Source organism: Corticium candelabrum, chromosome 1 (assembly GCF_963422355.1).
Source record: "Corticium candelabrum chromosome 1, ooCorCand1.1, whole genome shotgun sequence".
NCBI lineage: Eukaryota > Metazoa > Porifera > Homoscleromorpha > Homosclerophorida > Plakinidae > Corticium > Corticium candelabrum.
Window position 1 is genome coordinate 14,765,317 of NC_085085.1, and position 16,449 is coordinate 14,781,765.

At 40.8% G+C, this 16,449-nt stretch overlaps 3 protein-coding genes across 5 annotated transcripts in view; all 3 read left to right on the top strand.

The window, feature by feature from the left end:
• Positions 1-4,209, top strand: part of LOC134186898 (little elongation complex subunit 2-like) — a 6,806-nt gene extending 2,597 nt beyond the window's left edge. For both annotated transcript variants that reach the window (XM_062654990.1, XM_062654982.1), the window contains 9 exons: positions 720-839; positions 1,490-1,534; positions 1,668-1,757; positions 2,032-2,100; positions 2,164-2,995; positions 3,476-3,569; positions 3,644-3,694; positions 3,763-3,861; positions 3,924-4,209. In XM_062654990.1, the coding sequence (XP_062510974.1) occupies positions 720-839; positions 1,490-1,534; positions 1,668-1,757; positions 2,032-2,100; positions 2,164-2,995; positions 3,476-3,569; positions 3,644-3,694; positions 3,763-3,861; positions 3,924-4,074 (1,551 nt within the window). In that variant the 3' untranslated portion in view covers positions 4,075-4,209. The remainder of the gene's footprint in view (positions 1-719; positions 840-1,489; positions 1,535-1,667; positions 1,758-2,031; positions 2,101-2,163; positions 2,996-3,475; positions 3,570-3,643; positions 3,695-3,762; positions 3,862-3,923) is intronic.
• Positions 4,210-4,275: 66 nt separating this feature from the next.
• On the top strand, positions 4,276-16,401 carry LOC134186881 (SH3 and PX domain-containing protein 2A-like). Of its 2 annotated transcripts, none has more exons than XM_062654964.1 (23): positions 4,276-4,427; positions 4,503-4,583; positions 5,794-5,851; positions 7,691-7,767; positions 7,836-7,933; positions 7,995-8,080; positions 8,765-8,887; positions 8,999-9,109; positions 9,173-9,290; positions 9,350-9,428; positions 9,485-9,569; positions 9,627-9,726; positions 10,546-10,602; positions 10,670-10,735; positions 10,795-10,876; positions 10,933-11,080; positions 11,137-11,187; positions 15,052-15,275; positions 15,333-15,642; positions 15,709-15,770; positions 15,832-15,876; positions 15,952-15,989; positions 16,047-16,401. In XM_062654964.1, exons 1-23 carry the CDS (start codon positions 4,353-4,355, stop codon positions 16,204-16,206), a joined length of 2,334 nt encoding a protein of 777 aa, XP_062510948.1. In that variant the 5' UTR covers positions 4,276-4,352; the 3' UTR covers positions 16,207-16,401. The 2 variants fall into 2 exon arrangements, with proteins under 2 accessions (XP_062510948.1, XP_062510955.1); XM_062654971.1 differs by lacking the exon at positions 4,276-4,427 and adding an exon at positions 4,486-4,498 and having other exon boundaries at positions 4,556-4,583.
• Positions 13,339-14,674, top strand: LOC134186935 (polyubiquitin). Its single transcript, XM_062655037.1, has one exon. The coding sequence runs from the start codon at positions 13,407-13,409 to the stop codon at positions 14,550-14,552; it is 1,146 nt and encodes a 381-aa protein (XP_062511021.1). The 5' UTR covers positions 13,339-13,406; the 3' UTR covers positions 14,553-14,674.
• Positions 16,402-16,449: the final 48 nt, after the last annotated feature.

A 16,449-nucleotide genomic window follows, 5' to 3' on the forward strand; every position in this document is an offset into this window, starting at 1 on the left:
GCCAATATGCTATTGTTACGTCACCTACGTTTTGCATCCCAAAACGATTGCTGATTGGCTCGACAAACTCCTCCAGTGTGACACATGCTTACAAACAAACAAACAAACATACAAACATAGGTAGCAACATACCGACAGACAGACCGGAAGTCAATTCAGCTCATTTAGAGTGAGGTTCTCGCGAAGCAGTCCACCACTTATTGTGGTGTTCTTCTTTACGCTCGTAGCTTAAATAGGTAATTAATAGATAATTAATTAATCAATTGGCAGCAGTGAATTTCCGTTCCAGTGAATTAATTCATTTAACAGGCTATCTTTTGTTAACTAGACTATAATTAATATTTATTAGTCCTGTATAATAGGTCTACATAATTTTAATTTACAGAAAAAGCTCATGATAACTAATTGTAGAAAGTGATTCTACGTGCTGAGCAGCGCTTCCTAATATGCTATGCATCTGAATTTTTTGTGTCTCTTTTGTAGATACCATTACCATGGTATTATCAGTTAATGAAATAGGCATAACTTATAAAAGTAGCCCACACTGCGCTGCATCTTTGTGGCATGGGGAAACTCTTGGGCTGTCATCATTATAGCTAGTCTACACCAAAATAGTTGGTACACACCTGACACTTCAATTTTTGTGTCTGGACATTGTTTGCGTATAAATGTCTTAAAGACACTGTACTGATCTAGACTGTTTGTTGATTTTTGTTTAGAAGCTAAATTCATTGGTATTAAAGGAGCAAGAAGAATTCCTTGCATTTCTTGAGAGTGTATCAGCTCAACAAAGTCCTCAGTATAGGACAATACCAGAAGATGTAACTGCAGCATTTAAGGTGAATCTCGTACTGTTCAGGAACATTTAAAGAATTATTGTACTTTAGGGTTAAACTGAAGTGTTTGATTTAATTAAACATTTTCAGTGTACCTGTCATCATTTGAACATTATTTGTGAGAGAATATTCTGTTATGATAATAGAGGAATGGAGCTATGGTGTGGGTAGTTAACTCAAGACACTTAATACCTGACAAACCAGGTATGAAGCAGTTAGGAATGAATGCATAGCTTAGCTATCCAATTTCCTTTACTCTTTATGTAGAAGAGGATATGGTGGTAGTCACTGACTCAGAAGGGTCAGAAAGGCAAATTACAGTTTACTGTAAGTCTCATTTATATGTGCTTGTTGGTTGTCTTCTCATATTTAATTTCTCATACTATTCAGTTATCTCCATATTTAGTATTGTCTTATGAACACAAGAAATTTGCTTGCTTGAGTATTATGTGCATCAATAATTGATGTGCGGTACCTTATAGGTCAAAGCAATAAATGCTTCCCACTAACTTTAATGCTGAAAATAGATATGATACAGATATCATACAGATATGATACAGATTAGAGTGACTTGTTAAAGGAGACTGTGTCATGTATATTGTCTTGAAGCTCATCTTTCAATCTAGACTTAGAAAAAACAATTGTTTTTGCAGTCTATTGTTCAATGTCAAAGAATGCAGATTGAGAAGTTATATCCGGTGAGATTCTGAGGCAAATTTGGTTTTGTTATAAGCATGCCTTTGGAGGTTGGAGATGTTGTGTGAGATGATAATTTCTGTTTGTGTTGCAGCTTAATTAATAATAATGAGGCTTTACTTTTGTTTCTGATAGCGTTATTACCAGCTTCATAGTTCTGTTAGTCTGGATGATCTAGCAATTTTGGATCAAACGATGATCTTTGTTAAGACTGCTTTAAAACAGGTACAGTACTGTTTACATAATGCGCCTGCCTGCTTGCCTGTTTGTCTGTGTCTGTTTTACGAGTGTGTGTGTGTGTGTGTGTGTGTGTGCGTGTGTGTGTGCACGCGTGTGGTGTGTGTGTGGTGTGTGTGTGTGTGTGTGTGTGTGTGTGTGTGTGTGTGTGTGTGTGTGTGTGTGTGTGTGTGTGTGTGTGTGTGTGTGTGTGTGTGTGTATTCGTCTTAAAAGAAAACTACAGAAGACCAAAGACTTTTCTATGCATAATTTGTTTGATAGGGAGATGTTCTACAACTTTCTTTGCCAAAAGCATCATCAGTCATTGAAGTACAGCAGCTGGTTCCAGATGTATGTTGAAGTTGGGAGACAACTCAACTACAGGGTATTGTTTATTGTGTAGTCTTTTTATAGTTTGACCTTGTCATTAGTCAAGATGCGACTGCTGACCGTCTGTCCAAAGAACACAATGTGGACATTGTAGTTGCAACAGAGAGTCTTTCGACTTTGGCAAGCAATCAGTCACCAGATTTCTCCCATACATGGCAGATACCAATAGCAGTAAAACTACAATCCAACAATCAAAAATGTATATTTATTGACAATCCTATTATTCTGAACACATTAGCAGGTCGAGAGAGGAGCCGTGTTGTCTTTGATAGATTATTGAGGCAAATAACTATGGAGACAGATATGCATGATTCTGTTGGACGAGCTGATGTGGAGCTGAAGCAGAAGAGTCAAGTGCATTTAGAGACTGATAGGCACCAAAGAGCTGCAGAGACTGAATTGTCAAGTGATAGTGATAGTGAATTTGTGGGATTTGACTTGAAGACTGATCTCACTGTTGAAGAAATGCGAGTGTTATCCAGTGATGAAGCAGATACAGAACTGCAGATTGTAACAGACGAGGACTTTGACTGTGAATGTTCTGGTGAAGAGAATTCGAAGTCAGTGAATGTCAATACATCTGCTATTGACCATTCTCTTATTACATTGGAAGATCCACATAACGATCAGTGTTTTGTGTACAACCTATGGAAGTGTGGTGAGATGACCATTTTAGTACGAAGCAGAGGTGATGGACTTCTAGAAGATAAAAGGATGAAGGGCAAAACACGTCGGTTGTTTCTAGTACCTAAGCTGGAGTTTCAAGTTGAATATGGATATGAGAGGATCACACATGCTGAATGTGCACACTGGTGGATGGGCTTATATTTTAGGCCTCGTTCTCATGTAGCAATTGGTAAGAATTTATACAATGCTGTTCTTCACTGGAAAGAGTAATTTAATATATGTTGCATACCAATTATCTAGAACTGTATTACTCTCTTATGAGAGACAACAAAGTTTACAGAAATGAAACCTAACAATTAGTACAGTTTCTTTGAAAATGTAGAAAATGCAAAAGATTTCTTTCGAGGACATGGGTAGTGGGCTGTCATGATCATATGCATATTGCCTTAAGTCTAACAGTTGAAGTCTCAAGATTCTTATGATTATTTACTTATGCAAACCGTTTCTGATGAAGTCAGTGACTGTTAAGAGAATAAGAAAACTGTTTGTGGCGGGTTGGGAGGATGAGTTACTAAGTTTGCATACAGGTGTATGTATGACGTTGGTAGAGCACTGTCTAGCTGTTTGTTTGGTTGTGTTGAAAACATAGCAACGTGTACTATGATCATTGATGTAAGTTGAGGTGCTTTAATTAAGTTATCTTTTGCAGTTTACCTCAATGGGTTTTCTTTTGAAGTTCTTCAGTGCAAGATAGTTGATCTTGAAAATCTTGGAGAAATGGTTAGAAAGGACTGTAGCTTCAGGTAATTAATTGTTTTAAGTATGCAAGTGCAGCTCCTTTAATTAATTAATGACTGACGTTATTGCCTCCCTATAGTCCTAAGCAAGCTATGAAAACCTTACTACATATTCTAATAGAAGTTCACAAGTTTGTTGTCATTAGCATAGAATTGCGTAAAATTTACTTTTTATGTGTACACTGTATGCGCTATTCAGGTTGTCTGTTGGTCAGTATCTGATTAGTCACACTGCTGGTGCTTCTGATATTACCATTCTGGAATCGGAAACAACCGACTGTAATTCAGCCGATGATACGTATTGAGTATTTGTTATGTCAAGATTCTCTCTAGGGTATCTAATTTGCAAACGTTCTCTAGGTTTGATCTCTGGAGGTCTGCGTTTGGTGAACTGGACAGGGAACATGAGAGTGATCTGGCAGCGTTATCTTGTCTTCAGGTTTCTGTAAATATACAGTCACCACATCAAAAGAAACACAACTTAATCCCTGGAACATTCCCACCTGAATAGTGACATGACATCACCAGTGGCCATGGATTTGGTGTATTGCTACATTGCTAACTAATTATAGCACTCGAATTTCTAGAATTGTTAGATATCTTTTTGGGATTTTGTGACAATTAATACAAATATATGTCGATGCCGTGTTTGTAGTGTAGTAGGCATACAGAGCTGCTTGGGTTGCCACAAGCAATATCCGTGACTGTGGGGTGTAAAGGCCCCCGTATGTTATATTTTTAATTATTAGTGCTCTACAGCACACCGAATGAGTCATCAGTCGCTGCAAAATGTCCGGAAAATCACATGTTGTAGACGTGCGAGTGGTCGACATCCAGAAGAAACGCTTGCCTAACAAGCACTACGTGAGAATTCTGTGTCTTCCGCACCTCGTCTCGTCGTTTGTGCAGTGACGGTTTTTCCCCCGAATGTACCGGTAGGTGTACGCTGTTCGAGTGACGTGGTCTGACGGTGCTCAGTTTTGTATCTACAGAAAGTACAGCGTGTTCTTCGAGTTTCAGGTATGTCAATAGGCGTCGACTGCCATGTAGGTACTTTCTCAACATTAGCTAACAGAAGTGTAGGCACGTGAAGGCTTGCTAGAGTTGCTAGCGAGTCTTCAGTGCTGTCTTTAGTGCAATTGCAACTACTTGTCAATTGAGGTGTTTCATGCAACACCAGCCACATGTTTAGAGATCGATTTACTTCACTTTGAAGCTTGTCTTGGCATAGCTTGATGCACAGACGAATCGTGTCATGTGCGTCATGTGTCGCTGTGTTGCAAATAGCCGTGTCCAAGTTTGGCAGTTTACGGTATTGTCCTTCTTTATTATTCTGTTTCTGTGGATGTTAACTGCGTAATTAATTAACTGTATTGTATTTACTGTCACAAGTGGACATCTACATCTAATCAAGTCTCTGTGGGTTCTTAGTCGTTTTGATAGATCTAAAACTGACGGAACCGTTCTAGCCTCTGAAGGAGTGAACTGGAATTGTCGAACTGCTGATTGGAACAGTTTTAATTAATTAACACATCCTCCAATCTAACAATAATTGCTTTGTACCTTTTAAAGTACTATATGGTTCATGGTGCTTGTAGTTTCAATTGTCTCTAGAAGAACATGTGTACATTTTTAGCTGTTTTCTTCAGGCAAGTGTTCTTACAATGTTACAACTGCACTTGTTGAATGAAATTGGTGAATGACGAATGCTAGTTTAATATGTACAACCCACATAACATATTTGCTGTGACTTGGTCATTATATTTGACAGCATATACACAGCGCGGGCAAAAATGGGTAGTTTCTAAAAGCAAGTTGCCCTTAAATCTGAGGTTGTTGTAAAATTGATAACCAGTGAACTTTGTGCGAAAGTTATAATGCGGCGGGAAAGTGTCCGAGTATACAAGACTAGTTAATACTGAAACTTGAGGTTGCTTTTTACTGTGCTGATCAGAGACTCGTAGATAATTGGTGATGTTTACTATAGTAGGACCTGCTGCCTCAAGTCAGATGATTTAGTTCTTGTTTAATTCAACATTGAAGCCAAACTTGCATTTTAACCTATCCACTTGTTGTAGTGCACTCAAGAGTTGTTGTATGTCATACCCAGTTCCACTTGTTTGTAATCATTTGTAAGCTTTGAATTATTTTAATGCATAATGATTACATTTTTTATGTTACTATATTTCAAGTAAGTACGCAGTTTAATTAACGTGTTGTGAAATTGTAGGCTAAGCTGTACGAGATGTTTCCAAAGACTCAAGAAAGCAAACTTCCACACTTACCAGGTAAGAACTTAATTTACATCACGAGTGACCAAATTATAGCATCACCTCGAACCGGCACACTTGTTCAGTGATAACAGGATGAGTGCAGCCAATACTGGTGTGCTAGCACAGAAATAGATGAAACCGTTGTAGTGACAATTAAGTTAAGGAGACGGGGTTTGTAGTATTGCTATTGTGCAGATTTATGATGCAAATAGATAGTATTCTCCTTAATTATGCATAATGAGTGGCATGTAGTCGCTTGCTTTCTCTCGAGTACTTTGTAGTAACCATAGTTGATTGCAAACATGATGCCTTTGCTTGTGTGCACGGCAATGTTTGAAGTCTGCTTGGCATACTTTTTGCGTGCTCTCCCAGCTCTTGAGTGTCGTCCATTTGTTATGTTTGTGGCTGTACAGGTATTTTGGTAAGCACTAAAGTGTCATATATTTGCTACTACGAAGTACTAAAAATTTTTTAGTTCCACAAATTTTGCTATCCTAACACTCGAATGGGTCTCTGTGAATAAAACGGCTGCCAATGAAGCTCTGAAGTCTTACACTTTATGGACTGGCGGCTATTTTGGCTCCAGTGACGTCCAACAGAGCAAATCAGTGTTACAGTGTCGTTTCTAGACAAATTATGGCACTGCAAATATGTAATTACAGTTACTGCCAAAACGTGCCGGTCAGTATATCACTTCTGGAAACCAGTCAATTGTCAAAAGTGAATTTTATCGAAAGCGTTTTATGAAAAACAAGATAAATGCTCGAGTCGACAGATTACTTGTAGGTTACAGTCAGCAGAGGTATATAGTAATATTACTTTTTAATTATAACTAGTCACTATAGTAAATGACAATTGTTTATAGCAGAGTTGTTTTGTTATCAACGACAGATTGTGTGAGTGTGTGTGTGTGTGTGTGTGTGTGTGTGTGTGTGTGTGTGTGTGTGTGTGTGTGTGTGTCTGTGTCTGTGTCTGTGTCTGTGTGTGTGAGTGTGTGTGTGTGTGTGTGTGTGTGTGTGTGTGTGTGTGTGTGTGTGTGTGTGTGTGTCTGCATGTCTGTGTGTGTGTCTGTGTCTGTGTGTCTGTGTCTGTGTGTGTCTGTGTCTGTGTGTGTGTGTGTGTGTGCATGTGTGTGTGTGTGTGTGTGTGTGTGTGTGTGTGTCTGTGTCTGTGTCTGTGTCTGTGTCTGTGTGTGTGAGTGTGTGTGTGTGTGTGTGTGTGTGTGTGTGTGTGTGTGTGTCTGTGTGTGTGTGTGTCTGTGTGTGTGTGTCTGTGTGTGTGTGTGTGTGTGTGTGTCTGTGTGTGTGTCTGTGTGTGTGTCTGTGTGTGTGTCTGTGTGTGTCTGTGTCTGTGTCTGTGTGTGTCTGTGTCTGTGTCTGTGTCTGTGTCTGTGTGTGTCTGTGTCTGTGTGTGTGTGTGTGTGTGTGTGTCTGTGTGTGTGTCTGTGTGTGTGTCTGTGTGTGTCTGTGTCTGTGTCTGTGTCTGTGTGTGTCTGTGTCTGTGTCTGTGTGTGTGTGTGTGTGTGTGTGTGTGTGTGTGTCTGTGTGTGTGTGTCTGTGTGTGTGTGTGTGTGTGTGTGTGTGTGTCTGTGTGTGTGTGTGTGTGTGTGTGTCTGTGTGTGTCTGTGTGTGTGTGTGTGTGTGTGTGTGTGTGTGTGTGTGTGTGTGTGTCTGTGTGTGTGTGTCTGTGTGTGTGTGTCTGTGTGTGTGTGTGTGTGTGTGTGTGTGTCTGTGTGTGTGTCTGTCTGTGTCTGTGTGTGTGTGTGTGTGTGTGTGTGTGTGTGTGTGTGTGTGTGTGTGTCTGTTTATCTGTAGTTTTGAAGACGTATTTGAGTTTCTAAAGTGTGTATTTTAGTAGGGAGATTACATGCCCTTGTTCAGGCTCACACAGCGGCAGCAAAGAGAGCAAAAAAGATTGAAAGCTTTTGTCAGGCAAGTCAATGGCTTGATTCGCTAATATAGGCGTGTTGGCTGTATGCATACTGTACACGTAATTTTAGGCGTTGATTAAGCTGCCACCTGAAATATCCCTCTGTGATGATGTGTTGGGTTTCTTTGAAGCTTGGGACCAGGACTTGGATTTAAACGTTGATCGAAAGTAGATAGTATTTTACAAGTTGTATTAGTGTATTGTATGATGACTTCTGATGCTGTTGCAGTGTTATGCAAGTAAATCCTTACTATTCGACTGTTGACAAAGTATCAAAGGGGGAAGAGCACGCCTACCAGTACATACACTTTGATGGTCAGCAAATTATGAATTATGTTGTAATTCAGATGGTTTAAGACTTTGTGTTGCTTTCTTTGTTGGTTTCAATGAAAGCATAGCAGACAGAATTTGTTTGTAAGAACAGTGTGACATGTTTGCAAGCAGTTTGTTGGAAGTGGTGGTGGTGGTGGTGGTGGTGGTGGTGGTGGTGGTGGTCTCTCTCCCTCCCTCCCTCCCTCCCTCCCTCCCTCCCTCCCTCCCTCCCTCCCTCCCTCCCTCCCTCCCTCCCTCCCTCCCTCCCTCCCTCCCTCCCTCCCTCCCTCTCTCTCTCTCTCTCTCTCTCTCTCTCTCTCTCTCTCTCTCCCCGCATGTGTGCGTGTGTGAGCGTGAGTGAGTGTGTGTGTGTGTGTGTGTGTGTGCATGTGTGTGTGTGTGTGTGTGTGTGTGTGTGTGTGTGTGTGTGTGTGTGTGTGTGTGTTGCACATTTATGTGAGTCTTGCTCACACTAGTTTTCTGCGAGTGAGACAAACACATCACAAAATGATTGATGTTGTATTGGAGCATTACTTCTAAGTTCTAAAGAGTTATTCATTGCAGCTCTCCAGGTCTTTTTTCTAGTGTTTCTAAGATAAGGGTGTTATGCTTTGCAAATAGGGGCTTTATTGTTTTTAAAAATAATTTATCTTAGTTGTTTGTTGTATGTTATGTTATGGTGCAAAGATGATGAAGATGTTCATGAAATGGAACAATATCGTGCTAACTTCACATTTTATGGTTTGGGAGCAAATGAAGTCAGTTTTGAAGCAGGAGACATAGTCCACGTCATCGACAAGAATGACAATGGTTACTTTTCATGTGTACTGGTGTATGTGGCTGTCTCTGTATTTTGTACATTTTTGTTTGAACTTAAACTTCGCTGTATGTTTGAGTTATTGTGCATTGTTGATACTGTAGGATGGTGGTTGCTTCAGGTTGGCGATAAAGAGGGCAGGGCTCCTGGCTCGTATCTGGAACCAGTAGATCAACTGAGTTCAGAGCCAAGGGAACATGGACATTCTACATCTAGTATAATGAGTAGTGAACTAATGATTAACTTCCTTCATAATCACACAACATGTCTTGTTGTAGGTGATTGCTACATTGCTGTAGCTGACTATGTGCCTTCAGTCAGTGATGAGGTTCAGTTAATGGAAGGCACGGCAGTTGAAGTTTTGGAAAAAAATCTAGATGGCTGGTGGAAGATTAAGTGCGTTACATCTAGTCTCTATAATGAGGACGGTCGGAGTAATAATGATTTATTGAAAGGATAAAGGATGACGTTGGGTTTGCTCCATCGACATATCTGAGAAAGCTGTCACATAAACGACATAGTCATACCCGTGATGTCAGTGCAGTACTGCTGTGTCATCATTTGATGTACTAATTACTGCTGTGTTTTAGTTTGCTGGGTATTCTGTCGATAGGTCGTCGGATACATATGCTTTACCTCTTAAACCACCTCCCAGAGGATCGATGTTGACTAGAAGTACGCGTGCGTTTATTTGCATGTATTTCCTCACAAAATGGTATAAGTTCTTTCTAGGAAGAGCAAGCAGTGGTAGCTCGTATGCATTGCAAGAGGTTCGGAGAGACATTGATGTTGACAAGTCTGGATATGTTACTGTAACGCCAAACAAGGATAGGTAAATTTCGAAGTGTTTCTACTGTAATACATCGAATAGAAAATGAACATAAGATATGCAGTACAGTCGAGGAATGTGGTTGTTTTAGCATTATTTGGCAAGTGCTGTATAGGCAGTCAGTTTAGGAGTCTGTTAGTGAATGTTATATCGTACCCGAGGTTAGTTATGGTCAACTTTTATTATATGACAAGTTGTTTCCTTTTTCTTAAGCCGTGTCCACACTAGACCAGAAATGGATTGTGATCCAATCATGATCGGATTGCGCTGATCACACTTGATCCGATTTGATCAGGATAGTGAGCGTCTACACTGAACTTAGAAAATGATATCTCCGCCTTTTTTTCGGTATCATGTGACTGATGGCCGATGTGTACATGTGGGTTCTTTGCTTATGGAAACCGTTGATACAGCAACTTAAGGCAATTGAAATTGAGCAAGAGCAAAGAAGAGTGAGAAGGGTTAGATGTTCTGACTACATTCGTAGCGCACATGAAGGTAACGCCTACTATTTTCATAATTGGGTTCAACCGATTGCAATCAATGTGGATTAAATTCATCTCTTGATGTGGATTGGATTTATCGCGATTGGATCACGATTGCCTCGAAAGTGGATTAGATGTGGGAGTGATGTTTGCGGTCGCATCACAATCAGATGTTGCCAGTGTGGACAGTTCTTTACTTAACCAGATGTGTCTACAATCTCTGATTACTCTTTAATTAAGATTCAACTTTTATTTTTAAAATTAGTGATATGGCACTTGGAACATTTCACATAACAAAATGTCATTTAGTTTATCTCTTTGTGATTACAATGGGTAGGAGGCAAAGTGTGCCAGATGTAAATATTGTGCCTGTACCACCAATCAATCAAAAGAGGTTTGTTTGTATCAGTCTTTGTCAAAGTATCTCACATCTTGCAATTGTTTACCTTGATGGTCTTCAGGAATCGATTTCTGTCGGAAGATATATCCAGTACTGATAATGTGAAAATTTCTGTGGAGAGGAAGAAGTGCTTCTCAATGTTTGATTTGTTTTCTAATGTTACTAATGACTGCTTGTGGGCGTTAGGAATCCTATGAATAGGTCTAGGTCGGAGGATCATCATTCCCAACCACATCCCGCTCCTCGGCTGAGACGGCCCCAGTCATTGGTCAGATTAGTTTGCTGTGAGTCAGTGCCATTTGTCTCACGTTCAGTGTCTGACAGTCTGCAGAATGTCTGGACAAGAACGTGCATATTGTAATACAGAGTTATTCATCTGATCTTGATTTTTCTGTTGTGAGTGGAGATCAAGTCTATTTGAACTATACGGAAGGTGGATGGGCTTTTGTTAATCACCGACATCATTCTGAGGGTGAGTGTAGAGGTGTGTAGTGTGAATAGTCGCATGTCAGTTGTGTGCTTGCTCAGACACTTCACAAGGGTGGATACCACTAAGCTACATAAAGAAACATGATCACGGTGAGCTCATACTAGAATAGATGTAAAGTTAATCAAGTAGTTTCTATCAAGTGTGGTAGGTTAATTGTAACCAGAGTTTTGGTGGTAGAGTAGAGTGGTGTTTTCGTCTGCCTGCTTATAGGGCTGTCATGTGGCTGTGCGTGTGCTTCTTGATTATGTGATGTCAGTGAATAATACACAAGGTTTATCACAGATAAATTCTGAATGGGTTTCTGTGTACATCGGTAGCAAATCAATAGTTTTGATTGATGTCAATTGATGATTAACAGCTAATCAAGTTTGATCAGTTGATCTGAGACACAAGACCAGTGTGGAAAATAGCTGTCGAACATCAGACAGCTAGTGTCCAACTAACTGATAGGAATGACCAATTGCAAGGCTCTATCATGTCAGCTGTGAGACCAGACCAGTTCTCGCGAGAAGAGAAAGTCACCTTACTAAGAGAGAGCATGTCACTCTTCAGAAGCGTTTGCACTAATCGAATCAGTTTGAAACACTTGATTAATCAATAGTGAGAGGGTTTGAGGTCTTTTCTAATCAATGGCACCCAGTAGCCATGGTTATAAGTAAGCAATCAGCATAGCATATATAGCTCAGTTGGTTAGAGAGTCATCTTATGGAGTGTTTACATCCGGGACCTTGAAGGTTTGGAAGTTCAAGTCACAGTGATGGCAAGCAATAGCATAATTTCCTTAAGCAAGAAACTAACACACAATTGCTTCCCTCGACTCAGGAGTATATATGAGTACCAGCAGAAATGCTGGGGAAGAAGGCAGCCTACTTAGGTAGAAGCTGCAGGACCCCCTGGAAGATCAGCCTCAGGCTGAAGGGGCATTCCTGGGTAAATATAACTGTCTTCTTCTTCTTCTTCTTTTTCTAGAGTTATGTCAAATAATTGCCAATACCCATGGGTGTACACCTTATCAATACCAATGCCTTTGAGAGTTTTATCAGAGCACTTTCAGGATGTCACTTCTTGGTAGTCACCATGTCGTTTTCAATGGTCACCATTGTCAATTAAGTCTTTGATGCTTTACACAATTGCACTTCTGTGAAAGTGGAAGCAGATGGGAATTGTCTGTTTCATGCAGACATGATGGAGCCTTGGTGATAGAATTGAGGTGACTAATCGCTGATGAGCTGAAATGCATTTCAACAATATTCTCGTCTAAGTTGTGAAATGGAACTGCAATAACAAAAGGCCATTGTTAACTTTATTGGGTCAAGACAGTTTGGAACAATTGGCACTGCAGTGAGTTCCCGATCTCTTATTCCTTTGATTTGGCATTTCATGGTATGACCGACATTGCTGTTAGTTTACTTGGTTTTCCATTCAACAATCAACAGCAGAGAAGTCTCATACCCAATAATGTTGAAAGAGGCACAGAAGATCGTATCTTAGTTGACTGGTACATGTACATACATGTATTAGCTAATATTTCAGCTCTTTTGATGATGCCTCGTGATTCTTCTGAATAACATTTTAGTAGTACACCTACATCTGACTAATTCAATAATTCCATTGAAAAAGGAAAATGCTTGTTTCAACACTGATGTCATGGTGAACGAAATTACCCACTTCATTCACACTATAGCTATAGGTTGCTTATTTCTGCAGACCAGAGACACAGCTTGCGTGCTGCACCACATGCTTTACCTAGAGTGTACTGCAACATTATTGGACCACAATCAAAAATGAGCAGGCCGACTGCCAATGCTCAAGGGGCATAGCTGCAGGGAAACACTAAATGTTATAAGTAGAGGTTGCTATAGTTTTGCAATTTGCTTCTATAGCGCTATGTGGTGAACTATTGGTAGCAATACAATGACACTATCATACTATAGACGTGAATTGCTGTGGATATTCCCAGTAGTGTGTGGATCACAGACTAAACATTGTAAAATCACTTCATCAAGTACATGTATGCTGACAACCGCAAGAGGCCTAATTGACTAGCAGTTTTTTGGCACACGTAATGACGCAGGGTACCAATTTTCATAAATTATAACATCCGTGAGTGTCATGCCAAAGACGTAGGCGGGTGTACACAATCCAGCTCGGTTTCATGATGACGCAGGCACGATGATGTAAGATGCTATTATTAGGGCCTGACGCAGCATTTGCTATACTACTTGTACCCCCTCTTCAGGCAATTCGTCATTCTCTCATTCTAACTCATCGTGTGACTTGTTCATCGTGAACGCGAAGCTGAACGACAATGCAGATCTTTGTGAAGACTCTTACCGGTAAAACCATTACTCTAGAAGTCGAGGCGAGCGACACCATTGAAAACGTGAAGGCCAAAATCCAAGACAAGGAAGGAATCCCGCCCGACCAACAACGTCTCATCTTCGCTGGCAAACAGCTCGAAGATGGCCGCACTCTGAGCGACTACAACATCCAGAAAGAATCGACACTTCATTTGGTTCTCCGCTTGCGTGGCGGCATGCAAATCTTCGTCAAAACACTCACCGGGAAGACAATAACGCTCGAGGTCGAGGCCAGCGACACCATTGAGAATGTCAAAGCGAAAATCCAGGACAAAGAGGGAATCCCTCCCGATCAACAGCGGCTCATCTTTGCTGGCAAACAGCTCGAAGACGGCCGCACTCTGAGTGACTACAATATTCAGAAGGAATCTACTCTTCATTTGGTATTGCGGCTGAGAGGAGGCATGCAGATCTTTGTCAAGACGCTCACTGGCAAGACAATCACGCTCGAAGTAGAGGCGAGCGATACCATCGAAAACGTCAAGGCGAAAATCCAAGACAAGGAAGGCATTCCTCCAGATCAGCAGCGTCTTATCTTTGCTGGTAAACAACTGGAAGACGGCCGAACTCTCAGCGACTACAACATTCAGAAGGAATCTACTCTCCACCTCGTTCTTCGACTGAGAGGAGGCATGCAAATCTTCGTCAAGACCCTTACCGGCAAGACCATTACTCTTGAGGTGGAGGCCAGCGACACCATTGAAAACGTTAAAGCAAAAATTCAGGACAAAGAAGGTATTCCTCCCGACCAACAGCGGCTCATTTTTGCTGGCAAACAGCTGGAAGATGGGCGTACGCTCAGTGACTATAACATCCAAAAGGAATCTACTCTTCATCTGGTTCTGCGTTTGAGGGGAGGAATGCAGATCTTTGTCAAGACATTGACTGGCAAGACTATTACGTTGGAAGTTGAAGCAAGTGATACCATTGAAAACGTGAAGGCGAAGATCCAAGACAAGGAAGGCATTCCTCCAGACCAGCAGCGCCTCATCTTTGCTGGCAAGCAGCTGGAAGATGGACGAACCCTTAGTGATTACAACATTCAGAAAGAATCCACTCTTCACTTGGTTCTCCGCCTTAGAGGAGGACAGTGAAAGCTAGCAACTTGAAGTTAACACTTGTGTGACTGTAGCTCTGTTGTAGTAGTAGCTAAGTGTGTGAAGTTGGCAATTGGCATTTGTTACGTATCAGTGAAACATACACGTTTTATGGTTAATTTTGTGGCTTCGTTCACGTATGCGCAGTAGATCAATAGGTGACCCCACCCTGTAGAGTCATATCCGGGTGGGCATGGTGGTGTTGTAGTCTATCAACCTTTGGCCTCGAACTTATGTCATTTCCTGGTGTTTTTAGACCTGCGCTGTTGTTAAGTTTTACTACTTACAACGATGGCTGCTTTTGGTGAGCATTTCTGTTATTCTTGTCAAGTGCGCACGTATGGAAACACAGTCTAGGGTAGAAGAGTACACAATAGCGCTCTTTAGCTAATTGACCGTCTTGTATGTTAACTACTGTGTTGGCTAGAACACTAACATTGGCATGTGCAGTCTACTTGTAGAGTTTGTCATGCATGGTCTGGTTTGTTTGTTGTAGATGCTGCCATATTGCCTACAGCCACTCCTAAAGTTTTGGTGTCTGTTGATGAGTCAGAAGAAAGAGTTGTTGCAATTGAAAGCTATCTACCAAAGGATCCGACCGCTTCCCTTGGCTTCTCAGAAGGCCAGCATGCCATTGTATTGGAAAAATCGGGTGGCTGGTGGTTTGTAAGGATTGGCTCTGATGAAGGTTGGGTTCCTGGCGGATTCTTTGAACCAATGGTAAGTATTCTTTTGAGTGTTATAACATCTTTGAATTGGATTAAATTGATTCATCAGGTGACATCACCATCTGCAATGGTAGATGCTACATATCACCGTCCTCTTACACCTGAAAAATCACCTCAGTCTTCACCTCTTATGGCAAGAAAGCGTTTTACAGATCCAGAAGTAATTTCAGATTTTGGAAATGATCTTTCGACTGACTCAAGAGACATTAATCAAGCAAGAGCTGGAGCAGACCATAGCCATTCTTCGATGAATGGGTCCCATTTACATCCAAGAGTGGCAGTTTCTTCAAGTCACTCTCCTAATTTACCTCGAGCGAAATCAAGGTCAAATGTACCTTCTCCATACAGGGAAGACCTATGTAAGAGCCATAGCTGTCAGCCTTCAGAGACCGTAATTTGTATGATGGTAAGTTCTGTTGGTATAGCAACTGAAGTTTGGTATCATGGTGAAATATCGAGAGCTGATGCCGAGCTGTTACTCTTGAAGGTGTAATTTTGTGGCCACTCATCAATAACTTTAATAATTAACCATTGTAATTTGTATGCAGCATGGTGAAGACAAAGACTTTCTTATCAGGGAGAGTCGAAACAGAGTATGATGCAAACCTAAAAAATTTGATAACAAAAGAATGCTGATGTGTTGATTGTAGTTTGTTGTGTGTTAACAGTTTGGAAACTATGCAATATCAGTGAGACAAGGAAATAAGTCAGTTGCTATAATCATTGTGGGCATGTTTACTTGTCTAATTGCTTTACACTTAAGAGTACGTCATTTCCCTGTTGAAAATCAAGGAACAAAGCTGTTCATTGGCCAGCACTACTATGACAAGATGACAGAGATTGTAAAGTATTACATGGAATATCCACTGTTTTTTGTGGAAGATGAGGGCATTTCACTCGGAGCACCAGTCAAGAAACTGTAACCTTTTTGCTTTTACTCTTTTAGTTATCAAGTATGGGTATGAGGTTTAAGGTATAAACGCTGGGGTTTTGATGGGCATGGGCATGGCCTAGAATAATTTTAAAAGTGATGGCATTAGTATGTAGATGTTGCATTCCTACGAGACAAATTCATCTTTGTCTGCTAGCACATGCAAGCAATAAAAAACATGAATTAACCATTGAGTGGTATCATACAAAGCTGGCAAGACTGTTGGGGAGGTAGA

Coding starts and splice junctions, on each gene's coding strand:
- LOC134186935 (XM_062655037.1), top strand. CDS start 13,407: ATGCAGATCTTTGTGAAGACTCTTACCGGTAAAACCATTACTCTAGAA.
- LOC134186881 (XM_062654964.1), top strand. CDS start 4,353: ATGTCCGGAAAATCACATGTTGTAGACGTGCGAGTGGTCGACATCCAG. Junction 11,081..11,136: donor TCACCGACATCATTCTGAGG/GTGAGTGTAGAG, acceptor GTGCTTGCTCAG/ACACTTCACAAGGGTGGATA. Junction 15,643..15,708: donor TCCATACAGGGAAGACCTAT/GTAAGAGCCATA, acceptor CTGTTGGTATAG/CAACTGAAGTTTGGTATCAT.